Consider the following 17,519-nt stretch of genomic DNA (forward strand, 5'->3'; position numbering starts at 1 on the left):
AAATTTCCAGGTAGTGAAATTCACTGGTTTTCACAACTACATTTTCCAGGCTGCTAATTCCTGACCCAAGGTTCAGGGTGATGGAAGAAAGGCTTGATCCACTTACCTGAGTTACAGCTCCTTCACACAATGAGCCAAGGGGGGGTCCACATTGTGAGGAACTCTCAAAACACAATCACTAAGTCACCCCCAACTAGAACCACTCTTGCCCATGAGAGGCCACATACTATATTAGGAGAAGGGAAAGAGCCTACTCAGCAAAAACAGGGTGCCTGCACTCACCCATTCTTAGCAAGCCCACCTTCATTCTTTTTAAGCTTCATTTATTTACTGTCTCCTACTAAATACCATGCCCTGTGGTTGGCTCTGAGGATGCAGCAGTGACAAGACATGGCCCTCAAGTGCCCAAAGCTCATAATCAACTATGGAGACATTTCATTCATTCATTTAAAATACATTTGACTCTGGCCGTGTACCAGATGCTTAGGATATGGTAGCAAACAGGTCCAACAAGACTCCTGTCCTTAAGGAGCTTACAGTCTAGTGAGGAGAGACAGATTAAAAAAAAAAAAAAATCAACAACCAACAACAGGATTTTCAGGTAGGGATAAACGTTAGGAAAAACTATGTATTCAAGTTATGGGACAGAAGGGAACTTAGTGAGGAACCATGGCACAGGTGGTCAGAGGAGGCCCCTCTGGGGAGACACACGACATGTAATCTGCAGGATGAGAAGCCACCGATACACAAGACGTCACAGCACAGGCACTGAGGATGCCAGAAAACAGACAGCAACACAAGAGTGATAGTGACCACACTAACAAGCAGCAATGGGTACTTGGGGAACGTGGGGAAGGGACACCTGACCCAGCCTGAGGGTCTCAGCAGGCACTACAGTGAGGTCTTCAGTGAGCAGGGGAGGTGCTGTGAGGCACTACAGACAGGAAGCTCCGTGGGTTTCAAGGCATTCAGTCTCACATGTGAAATAGCTGGACAGGACTATTGGGCATATACAGGAAACAGGGACCCTCTAGAAAGTTTGCAAAGGTGCCAGATGGTGAAAATTCCTATCTTACTCTCCTCTCCCCTCCAAGCCCTGCCATCACTTCTCCCAAATCTCTTCCACACTCCTGTAAAGTCTCAAGAGGGTTTGCAGACCTTGCCTGGTAGGAATGGCCAGGGAAGGACAAGCTGGTCCAGCAATGGGCCAGGCATCAAGAAGCCAAGCTCCACTCATTTCCTATGTGATCTTGGGCAAGTCCCTCCCTTTTTGTCAGCCTCAGTGTTTCTCATCTGCAAAATGAAAGAACAGAGGTGTGGGGATAAGCCCAAGAGCCTACACTTCTAAAAGCTCCCCTACATGATTATGATGCATGCTGAAGTGTGAGAACTAATCAACTCTATGGTTCTACCTCTTTTTTCCTCATAGTAGACAAGGGGCTGCAAGCCTGGCTGGTTCCACCAAGTCCCCCATGGTGCAAAACACAGCATCTGATACACCGAAGCTCCTTACAGTGAGTGTCATAGCATTCTGTCTCCTGCCTCCCCTCAGGCCACCACCCAAAATATTCTCTCACTGGGGCTGCAGCCCCATAATCGTGGGTTATCATTAGCCCCTCACCATACCTGTGAACATCGCACAGAAGTAGGGGCTGCAGGCTGCCAGGACCACACGGTGGGCTTCTATCTCGACATCTTCTGCCACAATCATCACGTCACACAACAGCTGTTTACTGTAAAACACCAGTGAGGGGACAGCATGGGTCACAGCACCAATGCCCACCCCCAGCCACACAAGGATATTTTTTCTCCCGCCCAGATTCCACACTGCCACCATACAAGACTGTCGCAGACATTTGCCCTATCCTGAGTTAGGCAGGGGTATGAACTCATCGACTCTCCAAATCTCTGATAAGCTGGGCTATTCATGCTTTCCTAAGGCGCACAGAGAGACCTAGCTACTCTGGCGCTGCAAATTCAGGGTTCTTTCATTTGTCTTCACATCTCTGCTCCTCAGCTCCTTCAGCTCTGACTGAGACAGAGGGACAGCAGCTCAGAGAGCAATGGGAAAATCCTGGGGCAGTCAGTCGAGGGACTGAGTGAATGCCAAGGAGCATGAGCATGCCACTGAGATGTGCTGCCCACGAAAACAAGCATTAACAATTCCCCAAGGGACCTAATACCTATGAAACACTGGCAAGAGGCCAGCCAGATCGGGACAACTCAAGTATTAATCTTCCCACCCAGATTTAACATTATCACCAAGAAGGCTGCTCCCTAAAGACCCTGTGCAAGCTCCAATCGCTGCAATTATTAAGGATACTGTAACTACCTTCAAAACAAACTACTTGTCATCCCCACTACACTGCAAGCTCTGAAAGGAACTTGTTTATTATATCTTAAACACCTGGCTGCAAGCCTAGCCTAAAGAAAGCCCTAAATTTTTACTAAATAAACTTTGAAATGGGATCAATCCACACTCATAGACAGAATGAACATCAGACCACTTTGAAGGATAGAAAGGACACCACAAAGTGTCAGTCTAAGGATTTTTCCTCCACCAGCCTTCCAATAGTAAGCATTTATTGAGTTACATATGCTAGGCACTGTTCTAAGCACTGTTTTATACATATTATTGCATTTAATCCTGTCTAAAACTCCATGAGGTATGGTTGTTATGTTGCATGTTACAAAAAAGGAAAGTGAGGTCCAGAGAAATTAAGTAACTTTCTCAAAGTCACACAAAAAGGGAGCAGTGGAAAAAGGATGTGAATGCAGGCAGCCGAACCGCAGAACCCATCTTCCTAAAGTCTGTGGTATCCTGGTCACCACTAATCCCTCCTTCAGAGTGAAGCACTAGATGCGGAGGGAAGTCAGGACAAACTCATGTCAACTGTGATCCACTGGCAGTGGCTACTTAGCACACAATACTGGATTGAGAAGTTTGAATCATGATGGGATCCATTTAACAGGGTTGAGATGAAGAGGATGAGTCTGCCATTGGGGCACCCGGTGGCTCAGTCAGTTGAGCGGCTCAGGTCATGATCTCACCGCTCATGGGTTCGAGCCCCCCGTCGGGCTCTGTGCCGACAGCTCAGAGCCTGGAGCCTGCTTCAGATTCTGGGTCTCCCTCTATCTCTGTTCCTCCCCTGCTCACACTCTGCCCCCCCCCCAAAATAAAGATTTAAAAAAAATTTTTTTTAATGAGTCTTCCATGATTGATCAATAGGAGATAAGCTACCTATTTGCCATCCCTGGAGTGACATATTAAACCTTTGCCAACTATTCAGACGTTAGTGCAGGATTGCTTATCAGAGAAAATAGAATCATAAAGCATGATAAGACTGGAGCTGTAAATGCCTTTAGAGTTCATCTGGTCTATGAAGCTCAGAGAGGTGCCACAGAAGGCAGAGTCTTGAATCTAGTTCTCACTCTGGATTGGTGCCATAATGCCCCACAATTGGCTCATACTTAGGAACACAAAATCGGAAGATAAGTTAGCCCCAATACTGAAAGGTGATCAGGAAAGTTTCAGCCTATGGAATAAAGTCCCTGTGAGGGGGCATCAGGGAAGGGTGACACCTCTGAGTGCCAAGAGGCAAAACCTGGGAAGGGGACCTCACACTACAGTGGACAGCAGACTCTAAAGACAAATTTTATCAGAACAAACCAGCTCAGCTGGGAAGAGAACTGGCTCTGCCCCTAACTGGCTATGAGAACATGGACAAAGGATCTCACCAGTTTTCTCATCTTTTTTAGCTGCCTCGGGACATCCATCGTGGGGACCAAATGAGATTGCAGATGCCACCTGAGAACAGGCTAGTTTTTAATCTGGACAAAATGGATTGTAAAAATGTAGTCACAACATGAACAGACTTATCTTGGACATTTTCATTTCACTTTCATTAACTATTTTAAAGAGAAAATGGAGTTATCACTACTCTTTAAAAGTACAAGTCATTTGTCAAATATACTTCAATTAAAAAGAACTGACCAAAAAAGTGTAATTTTGTTGTTGTTCTTGTAACCAGTATTTTAACAAGGAAAGCAAAACAGATGAGTCAGAAATGCTGAGCAAATGCTGAGCCAGGTGCTGAAAAGGCAAATGTCAGAATGGGATATCTTGCACAAACCCAGAGGAGCTGATAGTTCATGAACAAAGGAAAAGACACAAGAGGGAATGAGGTTTAAAGGTGGAGAATCCGGTTAAGCAAATACAGGAGAATAGTTCTGATGAGAAGTGTATCTCAAGGCTAGAGAAATCTAGGAAAGTGGCCCAGAAACTCACCCAAAACTCAATGTAGGCTTTCCCTGGGAATGGTAAAGCCTGTCTGCACACTGAGACATCTCTGTGTATCCACTCTATATAGAAGAGAGAAGCAGCAGCTCTAAAGCACTGCATGGCTGACAAGCATTTCTAATTCCATTTACTAGAAATCCTATAGGATTCTTTATTCCTGAGCTGTCACACACTACTCCAAAAAACAATCTCAACAAGAGAAAAACAGGGCTATCCACTTTGTGATAGCTATTCGGAAGGAGCTCAGGCTCTGGAATCAAACTGACCAGGGTTCATGTCCCCTGAGTATCAGAATTCAGATATGTTGTGAACAAGATAAAGAATAGTGCTAATAGTTAAACATTCCGTGAACATTAATATTTCTTTCTCTTTTTTTCCCATAAAACATTTCATTTAGGATTAGCAGTTAAGTTAACCTTCCTAAGGCTAAATTTGAGCTGCATATCAGACATCTACGTGGGGTTTATCAAGTAGGCAAATGGATTCATAAGTCTTAATTTCAAAGGTGGGAGATGGTTAAGAGGTTGGAGGGAAGAGAAAGAGCCAGCTAAAGAAACAATAAAGTAACTAGTGAAATAGGAGGAAAACCCAAAACGTATGGTGTCTGAGAAGACAAGCGAAGAGAGGGCTACAAAAAGTAAGGAATGACTAACTATACCAAATAAGGAAGATAAGATTAGGGAGGCTAGGTAGGGCAAGTAGGCAAGAAAGTGAAATAGAAAATGAAAATGAAATAGAACATGAAAATGGAAGACATGCAAATTGGAAAAGAAGAAATAAAACAATATTCACAGATGACATGATCTTATATATAGAAAATCCTATAAGAAATCCACTAAAAAAATATTAAAACAAATAAATGAGTTTAAGAAGGTTGCAAGGGTGCCTGGGTGGCTCAGTTGATTGAGCGTCCGACTCTTGATTTCAACTCAGGTCATGATCCCAGAATCATGGGATCAAGCCTTGCATCAGGCTCTGACTCTGTCTATGCTCTGAGCATAGAGCCTGCTTAAGATTCTCTCCCTCTGCCCTTCTCCCCTGCTTGTGTTCTCTCTCTCTCTAATAAAAAAATAATGTTGCAGAATACAAGATCAATATACAAAATTTACTGTGTTTCTATACACATGCAATGAACCAAAAAATGATATTAAGAAAAATTCCACTTAAAATAGCATCAAAAATAAACACTAAAGAATAAATTTAACAAAACAAGCATGAAACCTGTCCTCTAAAACTGTAAAACTCAGTTGAAAAAAAATCAAGAAAGACCTGAATAGATGGAAAGACTTCCAGTGTTCATGAATTGAAAAACTTAATTTTTTTTTTTTAATTTTTTTTTCAACGTTTTTTATTTATTTTTGAGACAGAGCATGAACGGGGGAGGGGCAGAGAGAGAGGGAGACACAGAATCGGAAACAGGCTCCAGGCTCCGGGCCATCAGCCCAGAGCCCGACGCGGGGCTCGAACTCACGGACCGCGAGATCGTGACCTGGCTGAAGTCGGACGCTTAACCGACTGCGCCACCCAGGCGCCCCGAAAAACTTAATATTTTTAAGATGGCAATACTCCCCCAGGGGCGTCTCGGTGACTCAGTGAGTTGAGCATGCAACTTCAGCTCAGGTCATGATTTCACAATTTCACAGTTCGTTAGTTTGAGCTCCGCATGAGGCTCGCTGCTGTCAGTGCAGGGCCTGCCTCAGATCCCCTGTCCAGTCCTCTCTCTTCCCCTCCCCTCCTCTCAAAAATAAATAAACATTAAAAAAAAAAAAAAAAAAAAAAGATGGCAATACCTTCCCAAATTGTTCTACAGTTTCAACCCAATTTCTATCAAACTCTCAGCTGGCTTCTTTGCAGAAACTGACAAGCGAAACCTAAAATTCATACAGAAATGCAAGGGACCTAGAATGGCCAAAACAATCTTGAAAAAGAAGAATAAGGTGAAGGATTCATGCTTCCCAATTTCAGAACTTACTACAAAGCTAAAGACAGCAGAGTAATAATATAACCATAGATATATAGATCAATAGAATAGAATTGAGAATCCAGAAATATACCCTCCCAGTCAATTCATTTTTAAAAATTTTTTATCATTTATTTTTAAAATGTTTTTTATTGATGCATAGTTGACATATAATGTTATATTACCTTCAGGAGTACAACATAGTGGTTTGACAATTCTACACATTACACAATGCTCACCATGATAAGTGTAGCTACCATCTGGCACCATACCACACTATTACATTATTGACTTTATTCTCTATGCTATACCTTCCATCTCCATGACTTATTTATTTTATAAATGGAAGTTTGTACCTCTTAATTCCCTTTCTCTATTTTGCCCATTTCTATTGCCCATTTTCTATTTTGCCCTTTTCTATTTTGCCACCACTCCTCTCCACTCTGGCAACCACCAGTTTGTTCTCTGAATTTACGAGTTTGTGTCTGTTTTTTTGTTTGTTCATTCTTTTTTTTTTTTTTTTTAGATTCCACATATAAGAGAAATTATATGGTATTTCTCTTTCTCTGTTGGATTTATTTCATTTAGCATAATACCCTCTAGGTCCATCCATGTTGTCACAAATGGCAAGATCTCTTTTTTTATGACTAATATTCCATATTTTATACACACACACACACACACACACACACACACACACAACACACACCTTCTTCTTCATCCATTTATCTATCAAAGGACACTTAAGTTGTTTCTGTATCTTGACTATTGTAAATAATGCTAGAATAAACATAAGGGTGCATATATATTTTCCAATTAGTGTTTCCATTTTCTTTGGGTAAATATCAGTAGTGGAATTACTGGGTTTCATGGTATTTCTATTTTTTTTTTTTTAGTTTATTTATTTATTTTGAGAGAGACAGAGACAGGTACAAGTCAGGGAGGGGCAGAGAGAGATGGAGAGAGAGAGAATCCCAAGCATGCTCTGCAATGCAAACACAGAGCCCAGTGTGGGACTCAAGCCTGCAAAGCCATGAGATCATGACCTGAGCTGAAACCAAGAGTCCAATACTTAACTGACTCAGCCACCCAGGTGTCCCCATGGGATTTCTATTTTTAATGTTTTGAGAAACCTCCATACTCTTTTCCACAGTGGTCACACCAATTTCTGTTCCCACTAACAGTGCACGAAGATTCCTTTTCTCCACATCCTCGCCAATACTTATTTCTTGTCTTTTTGATACTAGGCATTCTGACTAGTATAAGGTGATATCTCATTGTGGTTGTGAATTGCATTTCCCTGAAGATTAGTGAGGTTGAGCATCTTTTCATGTACCTGCTGGCCATGTGTATGTCTTCTTTGGAAAAATATATTCAGATTATGTGCCTCTTTTTAATCAGATTGTTTGTTTCCTGGTGTTAAATTGTAGAAGTTCTTTATATCTTTTGGATACAACCCCCTTATCAGATATATCTTTTGCATATATCTTCTCTCACTCAGTAGAGTGCCTTTTTGTTTTGTTGATGATTTCTTTTGTGACACAAAACAGTCAACTGAGTTTTGACCAGGGTGCCAATATATTCAAATAGGGGAAAAATTGTCTTGCCACAAATGGTGCTCAGACAACTGGATATCCACGTACGAAAAAAACAAAGGACCCCCTACTCCACATAATATACAAAAATTAACTTGGAATAGATCAAAAAAATAAATATAAGAGCTAAAACTATAAAACTCTAAGAAGAAAACATAGGGGTATATCTTCATGACTTCAGATTAGGCAATGGTTTGTTATACAGGACACCAAAACACAAACAACAAAAGAAAAAAACAAATCAGACATCAAAATTTACAACTTTTGCACTTCCAAAGACACCATCAGGATATCAAAAAAGTGAAAAAAAACAACCCGAACAAGGAAAGAAAAACTTTGCAAATCATGTATCTGATATGAAACTTGTATCTGGAATATATAAACAACTTGAACACTTTTAACTCAATAATAGACATATAACCCAATTTTAAAATGGACAAAGGCTCTAAATAGACATTTCTCCAAGTAAGATATAGAAACGGTCAATGATCACATAAAAAGATGCTGAACATCATTAATGATCGGAGAAATACAAATCACAACCACAATGAGGTATCACCTCAGACACCAGGATGGCTGTAATCAAAAACACAGATAATAACAAACACTGGCAAGGATATAAAGAAACTGGAACCTTCATACACTGCTGGTAGAAATGTCAAATGGTGCAGTGCTTTGGAAAACAGTCTGGCAGTTCCTCCAAAAGTTAAACATGTAGTTATCATGTGACCTAGCAACCCACTCTTAGGTATATATCCAAAAGAAATGAAAACATGCATCCACACAAAAATGTATACGTGAATGTTTATAGCAGCATTATTTATAACAGCCAAAGGGTATCAAATGTGGTACGTATACACAATGCAATATTATTCAGCAATAAAAAGGAATGAAATCCTGAGACATGCTACAACATGGATGAACCTTGAAAACATTATGCTGACAAAGAAGTCACAAAAGGCTTATTACATAATTCCAAAATAAGTAAATCTTTAGAGACAGAAAGTACATTACTGAAGGGTGAGGGGTAGGGAAAACAATGGGATTATTGCTAACATACACAGGAATTTTTTGGAGGGGATGACGAAAATGTTTTAAAATCAGCTGTTAGTTGCACAACTCTGTGACTATACTATAAGCCATTGACACTTTAAATATGGCATATGAATTATATCTTTAAGGTTTTAAAATTTATTTATTTTGAGAGAGAATGTGCACGAGGCAGGGGCAGAAAGAGTGAGAGTGAGAGAGAGAGAGAGAGAGAGAGAGAGGGAATCTGAAGCAGGCTCCACACTGTCAGCACGGAGCCTCACATGGGGCTTGAGCTCATGAACTGCAAAATTATGACCTGAGCCAAAATCAAGAGCCGGACACTCAACCAAATGAGCTATCCAGGTACCCCATCACATGAATTATATCTTAATAAAGCTGTTACCAAAAAAAGAAAAACAGCAATGTACTAAGATGATTCATTACTATTAACAAAAGGCATAGTGGCAGATCATCTTTAAAAAAAAAAAAAGGGGATGAGGGTAGAGAAATTTTAGGGATGGTGAAAGGGGAGGTTAAAACTGTCAAAACAGGATAGAAGAGACTATCTCTCCTTTTCAGGAATGATCTGGGGTACTATTTCAAAAGGGACCATATCCCCACTTGGTGGCCGGATGGTAAATCAGGAACCAAAGAGCCATTAGGAGTCTGCTGCCCAGAAGCAGCTGCTGGTAGGCTCAGAGCAGAGCGATAAAAGGCAAAAGGAAGAGGAAGGCTAGTTAGTTACCATGCCAACAGCCCATTCTCTACCATGGAAGTAAAAAGAATAGGAAACTCGTGAATTGTGTGATTCATAAATTGCATAGAACATGTGTATGTGAACTAAAATAGCTTAAAATTGAAGGAGGAAAAATGTGAAAACAGCGCAAGAAATAACCCTAGGTCCCTGGAATATTATATAACATTTCATTAGCTTAGACCCTGGATGGCAAGCAAGATGCTTTACCAGGCCTTCATCAAAACAAAGTACGCCTCCCTCCAGTTCCTATTAAACTCACCCAGATCAGTAAAGCATCTCTTCAGGCTCCCTTTCTCTCCCTCACTCACCCATTCCACTCCAGTTTTAAAAATTAGCCATGCCTTTAATACCTTAGAAATTAAAAAAAAATTTTTTTTAATGTTTACTTATTTATTTTGAGAGGGGACTGGGGAGGAGCAGAGACAGAAGGAGAGAGAGAATCCCAAGCAGACTCCATGTTCAGCACGGATCCCGATGTGGGGTTCAATCCCAGGACTGTGAGACTACAACCTAAACCAATGATAAGAGTTGGACACTCAACCGAGCCACTCAGGTGCCCCAGAAATTAAAAAAAATTCAAAACCATTAAATACCTTAGAATTTGATATGATCTTTAAACACCACTAGAATGCAAGCTTCATTGAGAACAAAAGTTTGACTCTCTTACCTAATGCCACATCCCTGTAACTGAGCTCCTCAATCACCACCACTACCATCATCATAATCATAGCTAGGAGTTGCAGAATGTTCGTTATGTGCCAGGGCCTCAAAACAATATCTAAGGAAGAGGTATTATTATTATTATTATTATTATTATGCTACATGCTGTTGAAATCAGTAATTCTACTTCTAAGGAATTAATTCTATAGAAATAATTGTGAATGTGCACAAGTGTTTAACAACAGTAATACATGTGCTATCACTGTTCTAAGGACTTTACTTAGTATCCCCTTAACAAGCCAGCAACCCTGGAACTACTATTAGCCTCATTTTATGTTTGACAAAAGTGAGGGCAGGAACATTAATTAACTTGTACAGGGTCACAGAACTGTACTACTGGAGCCAAGATTTGAAACCAGGTTGCCTGCCTCCATGGTCTATGCTTGTGCCCAGTATGCCATATTGCTCCAAACATTACCACTGCAGGTGCTGTTTACAGAAGAGATTTGAATACTTAAAACATCTAACAACAGGAACTGGGTTTTTCAAAAATTAACCAAAAATACAGAAAATCATTCATCCACTTAAAATAATGTTGTAGAACAGTTCTAACACAGAAAAACTGGTTCAATACAGGGGCACCTGGCTGGCTCAGTCCATAGAGCATGTGACTCTTGATCACCAGGTCATAAGTTCGAGCTTCACGTGTGACAGAGAGTTTAATTAAAATCAAAAAACAAATTAAAAAAAAAAAGAAAAAGAAAACTTGTTCAATATAGTGGTAAGAGAAAAAAAATCTGGTTAAGATATATTTTTAAGAAAAATATTCTCCCAAGTGTTAACAATGGTAACCACTGGGTATTAAAATTATAGATGATTTTTTGCTCATATTTATTTTCTAAATGATCTATAATTATGTTCCTTTTCAAAAAAAAAAAAAGAAAGAAAAAGAAAAATGGAAATTTTTTAAATTAAAAGAAAAATAAAAGGGAAATCTATGCCTAAACCTGCACTAAAAATTTCCTGACAAAACATATACAGATTGTGCTCTATTTGAAAAAAAAAGAAAAGAAAAATGGAAGAACAAGATTGTAATGGTTAATCTTATGTGTCAAATTAACTGAGCTAAGGGATGCCCAAAGATCTGGGAAAATATTATTTCTGTGGATTCTGTGACCTTTAAAAATGGTATCCTCTCAATAATGTCTTTATGTGTAAAATGGGATTTTCCTGTTTTCTCCTAGAAGTGGTATGGTTTTAGGTCTTACTTTCAAGTCTTTCAATCCACTTCAAGTTAACTTCCGTGAGGAGAATTAAGATTCAGGTCCAATTATATTATTTTTCATGTGGCTGTCCGGTTTTCTTAACACCATTTACTGAGGAGGCTACTTCTCCACTAAGTATTCTTAGCTTCTTTGTCAAATATTAGTTGACATATATGTGGGTTTATTTCTGGGCTCTCAATTCTGTTCATGGTCTGTGTTTGTGATATCGTTTGAAATCAGAAACTGTGTATCTCCAGCTTTGTTCTTCTTTTACAAGACTGCTTTGGCTATTCAGGGTTGTTTTTGGCTCCTTACAAATTGTAGAATTTTTTTCTGTTTCTGCAAAAAAAGGCATTGGAATTGTGATACAGGTTGCATTGAATGTATAGATGGCTTTGGGTATTATGGACACCAGCAATATTAATTCCTCCAATACATAAAACAGATATCTATCCATTTATTTTTGTCTTCTTCAATCTCTTTCAATAACATATAATAGTTTTCAGCATACAGATCCCTCACTTCCTTGGATAAATTTTTAAATATTTTACTGTTTTTGACACTATTGGAAATGGAACTGTTTTCTTTCTTTTTCAGATAGTTCACTGTTAGCATATAGAAATGCAACTGATTTTAATAAGTTGATTTTGTATCCTGTGACTTTACCAAATTTGTTTATCAGTTCTAAAGTTTTTTGGGGGCATCTTTAGGTTTTTCTATAAAAAGGATCTTGTTATCTGCAGAGACTATTTTACTTCTTCCTTTCTTATATGGATGCCCACCACTTTGACTAACTGCTCTGTCTAGGACTTCCAGTTTTTGTTCAATAGGAATGGTGAGAGTAAGTACCCTTGTCTTGTTTCTGACCTCAGAAGAAAAGCTTTCAACCTTTTATCATGGAATGTGATAGCAGCTGTAGATGTGTCATATACGGCCTTTATTATGATGAGGTATGTTCCTTCTATATCCAATTTGTTGGGAGTTTTTATCATAAAAGGATGTTGGATTTTGTCAAACACTTTCTGCATCTATTAAGAGGATCATATGATTTTTATCCTTCAGTCTATTAATGTGTATGATCTTTTTAATGTACCGTTGAATTCAGTTTGCTAGTATTTTGTTGAGAATTTTTACATCAATATTCACGAGGAATACTGGCCTGCAGTTTTCTTATCTTATAGTGCCCTTATCTGGCTTTGATATCAAGGTAATTGCTGGCCTTGTTAAAATGAGTTTGTGAGTGATCCCTTCTCATCAATGTTTTGGAAGAATTGAGAAGGACTGGCATTAATTCTTCTTTGAATATTTGGTAGAATTCACCAGTGAAGCCATCTGGTCATAGGCCTTTTTTTATTGGGAGATTTCTGATTACTGATTCAATCTCCTTAATCATTACTGGTCTGTTCAGATTTTCTATTTCTTAATGATTCAGTTTTGGTAATTTGTACTTTTCAAGGATTTTGTCCATTTCTTCTAGATTATCCAATTTGTTGGCATACAATTGTTCATAGTAGCCTCTTAAAATCTTTTGTATTTCCATGGTATCAAGTTGTAATGCCTCCTCTTTCACTTATAATTTTGAGTCTTCTCTCTTTTTTTTTTTTCCTTGGTTAGTCTAGCTAAAGTTATGTTTACCTTTTCAAAAAGCCAATTATCACTTTCAATGATTTTCTTCTGTTGTCTTTTTAGTCTCATTTCATTTATCTCTGCTCTAATCTTTAATATTTATTTTGTTCCTTCTGATAACTTCACTTAGTTTGTTTTTCTTTTTCTAATTCCTTGAAATGTAAAGTTAGGTTGTTTACTTGGAGGCCTGGAGTCTTAAATCAGACAGAAGACACAAGCCATACTGAAGAGAACTAAATGAGGAATGTCACTACTATCTACCTAGTATCTATGGAAAACAACACAAATTCCTCAGGAACAAGAAAACTGGACCCATGAACACTGACCACTGCCTAAAACAACTATGGGTAGAGCTTCCAGGAAATCTGGCAGGAGGCATAATAAATATTGAGCAATAGTGCATAAGACAAATTTAATTTAACTTGGTTTTTAATGCCAAAGACTGGGCCCTACAGAAAAAGGAAATGAGGAAACAAATACAGAACCAGACAGAATTTTTTTTTAAAGTAGTTCAACCCCTGGAGAAATACAAATCAAAGCCACACTGAGATACTACCTCATGCCAGTCAGAGTGGCTAAAATGAATAAATCAGGAGACTATAGATGCTGGCAAGGATGTGGAGAAATGGGAACCCTCTTGCACTGTTGGTGGGAATGCAAACTGATGCAGCTGCTCTGGTTCCTCAAAAAATTAAAAATAGAACTACCCTATGACCCAGCAATAGCACTGCTAGGAATTTACTCATGGGATACAGGAGTGCTGATGCATAGGGGCACATGTACCCCAATGTTTATAGCAGCACTTTCAACAATAGCAAAATTATGGAAAGAGCCTAAATGTCCATCAACTGATGAGGATAAAGATATGGTTTATATATACAATGGAATACTACTTGGCAATGAGAAAGAATGAAATCTGGCCATTAGCAGCAACGTGGATGGAACTGGAGGGTATTATGCTAAGTGCAATAAGTCAGAGAAAGAAAGATACCATATGTTTTCACTCCTATGTGGATCTTGAGAAACTTAACAGAAGACTATGGAGAAGGGGGAGGGAAAAAAAAAGTTACAAACAGGGAGGGAGAGAGGCAAACCATAAGACACTCTTAAATACAGAAAACAAACCTAGGGTTAATGGGGGGGTGGGGAAGAGGGGAAAGTGGGTGATGGGCACTGAGGAAGGCACTTGTTGGGATGAGCACTGGGTGTTGTATGGAAGCCAATTTGACAATAAAGTATATTTTAAAAAAAAGAAAGAAAGAAAAAGGTAGTTCAACCCCTGGAGTGTCTGGGTGGCTCAGTCAGTTAGGTGTCTGACTCTTGATTTTGGTTCAGGTCATGATCTCACTGTTCATGGGAACGGGCGTCATGTCGGGCTGTGCACTGACAGCACAGTGCCTGCTTGGGATTCTCTCTCTCCCTCCCTCTCTGCCCCTCCCATGCTCTTGTGCTCTCTCTCTCTCTCACAAAATAAATAAATAAACTTTTTAAAAAATAAATTAATAAAAGTAGTTCAAGCCCCTACTCAACAAACACATCGTTAGCTATATGTGCTTTTTACTTATGCCATTGTCTCTACCTGGAAGACTTCCCCCTAATCCCGCCACTTTTCATTTCTTTAACTCTTACTTGTCTTTCAAAATTTAGCTCAAGCATCATCCCTTTATAAAGTGTTCTCCAAAGGTGGCGTATGACATATTTGCTTTCATAGTACCCTTTCAGAAACAAATAATTATTGCACTTCTATCAACAGACAGGCGCCTGATGCATTCCTCATTCATAACACCTATTTTGTATTATGGGAAGGTCATTTTCATTTAACTATTTACATTTTTTAAGCGACCCATCGCAGAGCCTAGTCAGTGCCTCTGGGCATCTTTGGTAAATGCCTTGAAGAGCCCATGAAGTACCAGGTGCTAGAGATCAAAACGATTCAGAAGTTGTCCCTGCCCTCAGGGAGCTCACAAACAACAGAGAAAAGAGGAGACTAGGGATTATAGCTCACAATAGGGCTAACTATGCTGTAAATAATGCTGTGGGCAAAGGAACCTTCTGAGTTCTCTAGTAGGGAGGAAACTGGGTGTACAGCCTTTATAGAGAAAAACATGTTCAGCATCCCAAATCTGTTTTGCAGCAAACTCACCAAATGCACATATCAGCTTTATAAATAGCCTGCACACACTCACTATTAGCCAGCCTACAAAGGATGAGCACATTTGCATTTCATTCCTTCCTTTACACAGTTAAACTACATTGAAGAAGCTAGATATTTTCCCACTTACATAGCTGTCTTAACAAGCTAAGTTCAGACCAAGGAATGAGGGAGGGAGGCCAACAGAAAATGTGTAGCACCCACAATCTTTAATCTGCAACTATGTGTAGGTATTGCAATCAGTCTATTATTAGTCATTAGGCAGCTGGTTTGGTTGGAAACCAAGTTTATGAACAGAACTGCTATAGCCATAAAAAATTATTCCTCTGTGATTAAGGAGTACAATGAAAAGTGTTAAATAAATGCAAAGGAGATAGAGTACTTTCTGAAAGCCAATCTGTCTCGACTGGAGTTTAAAGGGGAAGCCAAGTGACTGAGAGTAGGTGGGGAAGAGTCAGAATTCACTAGGTGGTGGTGTTCCGACTTCTGTTCTCAGTCTCTGATGACGCTCACTCAACAAGCTCTTCCCAAAAGGGCACAGGCAAAATAGGAAAAGTACCTCCGCAGTTCATTCATCACCTTGAACGCCTTCCCCATGTGGGCAGAGTTGACAGTGATGATCCTCTGGTTCTTCTCATCATCCCCAGCCTGAACCGGGGGCTGAGAGTTCGGCTTGATGCTGTGAACAGGAAGAGAGTGGGAGGGGAAAGAGAGGATCACATGTTGGTAAACCCAGTTACCCAGCTGCTACAACTCCGTGCATTTGCCCACCCACCAGAAGCATCTTTGTCAGCTTGTTCTCTTTGTCACAGACCCAGCAGGAAAAGAAAATGCGTTGGGTCAGCCATTTCTGCAGGATCTTCCAGTGCAAACTACATTCCTCTGGTGGAAGCTGGGTCCTAGCTCAGCTACTACCATCACGTGTGCGACTTTGTGGGATATCCTTATCCTCCATCCCCCATGCCCTAAAGGGGTGGAGGAGATGGAGGGAGACAAAGTGACCACTCACTTCATAGGGAAATTTGTTCACTCAACAAAAATTTAATGGAGGCTACCGTGTACCAGGCACTGTATTTAAATTTAAGGGAGGGGCACCTGGGTGGCTCAGACGGTTAAACGTCCGACTTCGGCTCAGGTCATGATCTCACGGTTTGTGAGTTCGAGCCCCGCATCAGGCTCTGTACTGACAGCTCAGAGTCTGGAGCCTGCTTCCGTTTCTGTGTCTCCCTCTCTCTCTGCCTCTTCCCCACTTGCGCTCTGCCTCCCTCTCTCTCTCTCTCTCTCTCTAAAATAAATGTTAAAAAAAAATTAAGGGAAACACAACAAACAAGGCACAGACACTGCTCTCACAAAGCTTACAGTTCGGTGTAGGAGAAAACGAAGTAAAAACCTAAACATCATATCCTATGTATCACGACTGGACATAAGTGCAGAGGATGGGCAACTACTCCGGGGCTGGCAGTATGAGGGGAAACTTTCCAGAAGCTGAGGGAGAGCAGAAATCCCAAGAAAGAGCAAAAGCAAGCAAAGTAAAAAGGAAAATGGAGAATATCCCAGCAGAGGAAAGAGTACATACACAAAGACCTGGAGTACAAGAGTCAAGTGAGTTCAGTAAAACTAGAAGAGAGTCTCAAGAGCAAAGCCTAGAAGACCGAGCAGTCCTGTAAGTGTCATATTAGCAAAGCCATGGAGCTTGGATTTTACTCTGAGACAATGAGAAGCCATTAAAGGGAGAGAAAAGTAGACAGGAACAGGTGAACACATCTGTCCTTAACAAAGATCACATGGCCTGCGGTATGGAAAACAATATAACAGGAATGAAAGCTTTTGGGAAAACAATCCCAGGGTAAGACAAGGGACTGTCATTATTATGAAAAGAAGAGCTATCCATGTGGGCTAAGTACGCAAGTGGTGACTTCCAAGTCATTCACAACCTCGAAGTCCTCTATACAGAAGACAAACACTCATATCCCTACGGATGCCAAGTAGGTGCCCAACAACTCCTAAGCAATATGTCTCAGCTTTATGTGGGGAGGAAAAAAAATTATCGAAAGAATGGTCAATGGTCAGTCAGTTAAACATCTGACTTCGGCCCAGGTCACGATCTCCCAGCTCCTGGGTTCAAGCTCTGCTTGGGGCTCTGTGCTGACAGTTCAGAGCCTAGAGCCTGCT

General features: G+C 40.1%; 1 protein-coding gene across 1 annotated transcript in view; it reads right to left on the minus strand.

Moving 5' to 3' along the window:
- KLHL3 (kelch like family member 3) overlaps positions 1-16,086 on the minus strand; it is a 97,713-nt gene extending 81,627 nt beyond the window's left edge. Inside the window, exons 1-2 of the mRNA XM_049649234.1 lie at positions 15,907-16,086; positions 1,627-1,733 (exon numbers count right to left, since the gene is read on the minus strand). Coding sequence (XP_049505191.1) covers positions 1,627-1,733; positions 15,907-15,944 — 145 coding nt within the window. The 5' untranslated portion in view covers positions 15,945-16,086. The remainder of the gene's footprint in view (positions 1-1,626; positions 1,734-15,906) is intronic.
- Between the last annotated feature and the right edge of the window lie 1,433 nt (positions 16,087-17,519).

The sequence above is a fragment of the Panthera uncia genome (assembly GCF_023721935.1).
Source record: "Panthera uncia isolate 11264 chromosome A1 unlocalized genomic scaffold, Puncia_PCG_1.0 HiC_scaffold_17, whole genome shotgun sequence".
In the NCBI taxonomy this organism is placed as follows: Eukaryota; Metazoa; Chordata; class Mammalia; order Carnivora; family Felidae; genus Panthera; species Panthera uncia.